The 6,976-nt window shown below is 47.9% G+C and overlaps 1 protein-coding gene across 4 annotated transcripts; it reads right to left on the bottom strand.

Moving 5' to 3' along the window:
- Positions 1-456: 456 nt before the first annotated feature.
- prkn (parkin RBR E3 ubiquitin protein ligase) lies at positions 457-6,848 on the bottom strand. 4 transcript variants are annotated; one of them, XM_069177150.1, is made up of 12 exons: positions 6,544-6,847; positions 5,921-6,084; positions 5,574-5,838; positions 5,102-5,214; positions 4,848-4,931; positions 4,585-4,700; positions 3,819-3,955; positions 3,677-3,738; positions 1,761-1,912; positions 1,035-1,107; positions 819-936; positions 457-740 (listed from the first exon to the last, which is right to left on the bottom strand). In XM_069177150.1, exons 1-12 carry the CDS (start codon positions 6,548-6,550, stop codon positions 637-639), a joined length of 1,395 nt encoding a protein of 464 aa, XP_069033251.1. In that variant the 5' UTR covers positions 6,551-6,847; the 3' UTR covers positions 457-636. The 4 variants fall into 4 exon arrangements, with proteins under 4 accessions (XP_069033251.1, XP_069033250.1, XP_069033252.1 ...); XM_069177149.1 differs by lacking the exon at positions 1,761-1,912 and having other exon boundaries at positions 1,035-1,265; positions 6,544-6,845; XM_069177151.1 differs by lacking the exon at positions 1,761-1,912 and having other exon boundaries at positions 1,035-1,265; positions 5,574-5,757; positions 6,544-6,845.
- Positions 6,849-6,976: the final 128 nt, after the last annotated feature.

Raw genomic sequence — 6,976 nt, 5'->3', positions numbered from 1 at the left:
GGTCCTGGTCCTGGTCTTGGTCCTGGTCCTGGAACTGGTCCTGGGTCCAGCTCAGTTGATGACAGGACTCTGAATGAAAACCAATAAATGAAAAGCTGCTTTCTTTCTTTATTGACATAAACAAACATGAATAAACATGTTTTCTTTTTTACAGAACTCATGAATTCGGTTGGACTCGTTTAGAATAAGAACTGCTGATTGTTTACCGCCTCGGTGCAGCCGCGCCCCTGCTGTGTGTTTCCATGGAAACAAGTTGATCATTACAAATGCAGCTCTCAGAATTATGAACAACTTATGAACTAGAAAGTTTACAGGAGCTGCTGTTGTTTTGTTTTTAGTAAACATAAAAGCTGAAATCTGCGTCTCTGGACAGGAAGTGGTGGAGCGATCTGCTGTGATGACATCAGCATGATGTCACTGATTCAGAGTCTCATGCAAATTCATCAATGATAGTCCTTCAGGTTTATCAGACTTTTATTGTGAAGGAGCTACTTCAAACAGGAAGTACATGTGAAAACCATCAGTTGGGAGTGTTGTCTCCGCCTCCCTTCAGTCAGCAGCTGTATTTCGACACCTCTTCATATCACCTGTTGGATCATGGCGGTGGGGGTGTGGTCATGTGAGCATGTGGGCGGTCTATCCGAACCAGTGGTTTCCCATACACTCCCTGTTCCAGGAGACTCCACACAGCCAGCACCACTCGGACCGGCACAGAGGACACTGCATGTGCATGCAGCCGCCTGCAGGGGGAGACAGCAACACGTCTCAGTCATTGTCACATGTGACCGACACGCGAGACGCTCCTGACTCATCTTTACCGTTTCTCTCCACAGGAACGGAGCACTGGGGGCAGCGCTTCGTCGACTCCTGGATGAGGAGCAGGGAGGCTCGGTCCCACCTCCCCCGCAGAGATGCCTCCTCCCCCACCACGAAGCCCTGAGGAGCAGAGGAGGCGGAGTCACAGACGCGTCCATCAGCAGAGGAACACACAAACCGCTTCATCATCCAGGGAGCGCTGCGATTGGTCGTCTCACCTCTGAAGCTTCACCTATGGGCGGGGCCGGTGCAGCCTGACACGCCCCCTGGTGGTAGCGCTCCCTGCAGTCCCTGCAAAAGACAAAGCCGCAGCCAAGCTGTCGGTCACACTCCACCCTCCTGCTGCCGTCAGGTGGGAGAAGCCCCGCCCCACAGCCAGGTGACGGACACATCAGTCCTCCGATCGTCAGCAGGCACTCCTCAGCCCCAAACTGCTGGTACCGCCCATACTGAGAGACAGACAGGTGAGTGAGGGGCGGAGTCTGTGGTAATAAAGGTACTAAATTGCGTGTTTATTCCAAAAGTTTGCACATTTATTTTGCACCCGTTTTGCATGTGATTTACTAAGTAATGCCATCTTTGATATCAGGTGCAAATCGCTATTTAAATGACGGGTTTGCGTATTAAAGTGATTCCAGCTGTTTTAACAGAACGACCGCAAAAGCAAAAGGAAATCTGATCCCATTGAAATGAATAAATATTAATATAACAAGAAGAAAACGATTTATAGGACATTATCAGCAAGAAGGTCAATGCTATGGGAAAAACAAAAAGATCAATAGATGAAATTATAAGAAGATGACAAGATATTAGGCGAAAACTACAAAAAACGTCTTCTAATAAGACGTCAGCAATAAAAGAGGAGGACGGTGGATGAGATCCTCTCACAAACATCGTGACTTCATTCAGAGCCTTGTGAATGTAAAGGAACCTGATGAAGCTACCTGTGAATTCTGTGGGACACATTCAGCACCCGGGACGGAGACACATTCAGCACTCGGGACGGAGACACATTCAGCACCCGGGACGGGGACACATTCAGCGCCTGGGACGGGGACACCTGACTAACGGGACTGGATATCCAAGCAGAGATACGCTGGAACGACCCAGAGGCAGGAAAATGCTTAATTTCATCGCTGGACAGACGATATGTCTGAATAATTTCTCCTCCGTCATCTCAGAAATGTTTAACGGGTGTAAAACCTCGTTCTCTACGTATTCTCGGGTTTCCTGTGTCTCCTTCACAATAAGAGCAGCCGTCTCTCCTGATGTTCATCTGATTAAAACCTTCAGTCACTGCAGTAATTACACACACACACCTTTAATAAATCACAACCTGAGTATATAATAGTGTGTACTGTGTGTACAGTGTGTGTATACAATAGTGTGTACTGTGTGTGTATATGATAGTGTGTACTGTGTGTATATAATAGTGTGTACTGTGTGTGTATATAATAGTGTGTACTGTGTGTGCATGTAATAGTGTGTACTGTGTGAACAGTGTGTCTATATAATAGTGTACTGTGTGTGTATATAATAGTGTGTACTGTGTGTGTATATAGTAGTGTGTACTGTGTGTGTATATAATAGTGTACTGTGTATACAGTGTGTGCATATAATAGTGTGTACTGTGTGTACAGTGTGTATATAATAGTGTGTACTATGTGTGTATATAATAGTGTGTACTGTGTGTACTATGTGTGTATATAATAGTGTGTACTGTGTGTACAGTGTGTGTATATAATAGTGTGTACTGTGTGTGTATATAATAGTGTGTACTGTGTGTACTATGTGTGTATATAATAGTGTGTACTGTGTGTGTGTATATGATAGTGTGTACTGTGTGTGTATATAGTAGTGTGTACTGTGTGTGTATATAATAGTGTACTGTGTATACAGTGTGTGCATATAATAGTGTGTACTGTGTGTACAGTGTGTATATAATAGTGTGTACTATGTGTGTATATAATAGTGTGTACTGTGTGTACTATGTGTGTATATAATAGTGTGTACTGTGTGTACAGTGTGTGTATATAGTAGTGTGTACTGTGTGTAGTGTGTGTATATAATAGTGTGTACTGTGTGTACAGTGCGTGTATATAATAGTGTGTACTGTGTGTATATAATAGTGTGTACTGTGTGTACAGTGTGTGTATATAATAGTGTGTACTGTGTGTACTGTGTGTGTATATAATAGTGTGTACTGTGTGTGTGTATATAATAGTGTGTACTGTGTGTGTATATAATAGTGTGTACTGTGTGTACTATGTGTGTATATAGTAGTGTGTACTGTGTGTAGTGTGTGTATATAATAGTGTGTACTATGTGTGTATATAGTAGTGTGTACTGTGTGTAGTGTGTGTATATAATAGTGTGTACTGTGTGTACAGTGCGTGTATATAATAGTGTGTACTGTGTGTACTATGTGTGTATGTAATAGTGTGTACTGTGTGTACAGTGTGTGTATATAATAGTGTGTACTGTGTACAGTGTGTGTATATAATAGTGTGTATTTTTTTAAAATTTTTTATTTCACTTTATTAATCCCCGAGGGGAAATTTCTTCGCTACAGCAGGGGGGCTCTCAGGGGGGAGATGCTGCAGCAGGCTGCCACTAGTGCGGCGCCAGGTAACCTGACCTGAGGTGCATGTTTTTGGATGATGGGAGGAAGCCGGAGAACCCGGAGAGAACCCACGCAAGCACAGGGAGAACATGCAAACTCCGCACAGAAAGGCCCAGGACCGGATTCAAACCCGGAACCTTTTTGCTGTGAGGCGACAGTGCTAACCGCTGCACCACCGTGCCGCCCCTTACTACGCCCCGTACTGTGTGTGTATATAATAGTGTGTACTGTGTGTACCTGGTCGTCTCCCAGGACCCTGAAGTGATGCAGCTCTTTGATCAGAGAGTCGTTGCAGCCGGCTGGAGACACAAACTTCAACATGAATACAGACCATAATAACAAAGCTACACCCCCTCCCCCACCACCACCACATACACACCTGCACACGGCAAAGAGTATCCGATCTCAGGATGGTGAACAAACCGTCGCTCGTCCAGTCGAGTCTGACAGTAACGATGGAAACAGTCCAAACATGTCACATGACGCTCTGCACACGGGAACACCAGGACCACATCCCTGTGGGTTGGGGGGGGGGGGGGGGGTTACGTGTGTGAGTGTGTTACATGTGTGTGTGAGTGTGTTACGTATGCGTGTGTGTGTGTTACGTGTGTGTTACATGTGTGTGTGAGTGTTACATGTGTGTTACATGTGTGTGTGTGTTACATGTGTGTGTGAGTGTGTGTTAAGTATGTGTGTGTGTGTTACATGTGTGTGTGAGTGTGTGTTAAGTATGTGTGTGTGTGTTACATGTGTGTGTGAGTGTGTGTTAAGTATGTGTGTGTGTGTGTTACATGTGTGTGTGAGTGTGTGTTAAGTATGTGTGTGTGTGTTACATGTGTGTGTGAGTGTGTGTGTTATGTATGTGTGTGTGTTACATGTGTGTGTGTGTTACATGTGTGTGTGTGAGTGTTACATGTAACACATGTATGTGTGTGTTACATGTGTGTGTGTGTGTTACGTATGTGTGTGTTACATGTGTGTGTGAGTGTTACATGTGTGTGAGTGTTACATGTGTGTGTGTGTGTGTGTGAGTGTTACATGTAACACACGTATGTGTGTTACATGTGTGTGTTACGTATGTGTGTGTGTGTGTGTGTGTGTGTGTGTGTGTGTGTGTGTGTGTGTTACATGTGTGTGTGTGTTACATGACGTCGGTGCAGGCGATGCAGGGGACGTCTCTGGTGTTGGTCATAACGAGGTCAAGGGCCACAGAGAGGTCGTCATCTGATGTTGGATGGGACGCACATTTCATGAAGAACTCCTAAACACACACACACACACACACACACACACACACACACACACACACAGGTTTGTACTGTGGTTGGACCGGTTCCGTCATTTGATTCCAGGAAATGCTTCACACGGATTGGTTACTTAAACACATTCATCTGCTCCACCCCCTTACCGCCCAGTTGCCGTGACAACCATCTGACTGACAGACACCATAGATACGACCTGGAAGGAGGACATCATCCCAGCAGGATGGACCCTGTCAGAAACAGAGGACTGCTTCAGTTTCAGGATGAACAGCGCCCCCCAGGGCTGCAGCAGGTACTGCAGGACCATCAGAGTATCACAGGCGCAGTATTAGTACCAGCATGAGTAGTGCAGTATTAGTACCAGTATTAGTACTGCAGTATTAGTACCATTAGTACTCACCCTGCTCAGTGTCAACGTCGTCTGTTTGCAGCTTCGACATCGAACTCTCAGTTTTCCAGGTTTGATCGACCGACAACTTTTACAGAACACGAAGAAAGAGGTCGGACCAGTACCTGGACACAGTACACAGTACACACAGTACACACCTGGACACAGTACACAGTACACACAGTACACACCTGGACACAGTACACAGTACACACAGTACACACCTGGACACAGTACACAGTACACACAGTACACACAGTACACACCTGGACACAGTACACAGTACACACAGTACACACCTGGACACAGTACACACCTGGACACAGTACACAGTACACACAGTACACACCTGGACACAGTACACACCTGGACACAGTACACAGGACATACAGTACACACCTGGACACAGTACACACCTGGACACAGTACACAGTACACACCTGGACACAGTACACAGTACACACCTGGACACAGTACCACTGACCTTTCAGATGTGCAGCCTGCGCCTCCTCTCTGTCCTCTGCTCCTCCTATTCCTCCCTCCTCTGCTGTTGCTCCTCCTCCTCCTCCCTCCTGCAGGACCCCACCCAGGCCGGAGGAGGAGGTGGGCAGGCGAAAGGAGCTGAGGTCCAGCCAGGTCAGACTGTCCCGCTCCTTGTCCCGGTGCTCCTGCAGGAGGAAAAGCTGAGATGAGGAGCCTGGAGGAGGGAGGACCACATGGACGGTGCTCTGCTCTGGGAGGTCACAGCCCTGAGAGAAGGAGGAGGAGGAGACAAAAGGAGTGAGGGGAGAGGAGGACACTCTCCTCCTGCACTTTGACATCTGACCTCACCTGCAGCGTGGAGGCGCTCTGCAGCTCCCTCCCAGCGAACAGAACCCGCAGCCGGTCCGGGCGGACCCCCTGTTGACTCCCCACCACCTCCTTCAGCTCCGCCACGCGCGCCTTCTCCTGCAGCTCCACGGCCACGCTGGGCCCCAGGTTGTACCTCACGAACACTGGTGAGGGGAGCAGAACCAGAACCAAGTACAGTACAAGTCGATAGAACCCGGTACAGGTTGGTAGAACCAAGTACAGGTTGGTAGAACCCGGTACAGGTCGGTAGAACCAAGTACAGGTCGGTAGAACCAAGTACAGGTTGGTAGAACCCGGTACAGGTCGGTAGAACCCGGTACAGGTTGGTAGAACCAAGTACAGGTTGGTAGAACCCGGTACAGGTCGGTAGAACCAAGTACAGGTTGGTAGAACCCGGTACAGGTCGATAGAACCCGGTACAGGTTGGTAGAACCAAGTACAGGTTGGTAGAACCCGGTACAGGTCGGTAGAACCAAGTACAGGTTGGTAGAACCCGGTACAGGTCGGTAGAACCAAGTACAGTACAGGTCGGTAGAACCAAGTACAGGTTGGTAGAACCCGGTACAGGTCGGTAGAACCCGGTACAGGTCGGTAGAACTCACCGATCATTCGTCTCCTCGTCCTTCATGCGTTTACTGTCGGCGGGCCGCGGTGCACTGTGGGTGGTGGAGTCCTGGTGCGCGCTTTGATCAGACGTCGGTCAATCGAACTACAAAACGGACTGACGTCATATAGTTGCCCCGGAAGTTGAGGCAAATCAGAATTTAAATAAACTTGTTTCGCTCCTCTGTCCGTGTCCCGGAGCGGCAGCTGAAAGAACCGTACCCAACCCGGTCCGTGTCTCCTGGTGATGGACCACCCGGACAGGCACGTTCTGCAGCAGAACCACAGCACCACGACCGGAGCCGGGACCGGGACAGAATCAGTTTGTGTCCCGCCCACACGTATATTGTGTTTGTGTCACTGAAGTTGTACGGAAAGCCACTAAGGCCAAAATACTCTTTGTTTTTCCTGTGGAGTGAATTGTAGAAGTGA

This window comes from Embiotoca jacksoni, unplaced genomic scaffold (assembly GCF_022577435.1).
Source record: "Embiotoca jacksoni isolate LCO1_2020_lvr unplaced genomic scaffold, fEmbJac1.0.p SCAF_70, whole genome shotgun sequence".
In the NCBI taxonomy this organism is placed as follows: Eukaryota; Metazoa; Chordata; class Actinopteri; family Embiotocidae; genus Embiotoca; species Embiotoca jacksoni.
Note: the sequence above shows the minus strand (reverse complement) of the source record. Positions and strands in the feature narration are given on the sequence as shown.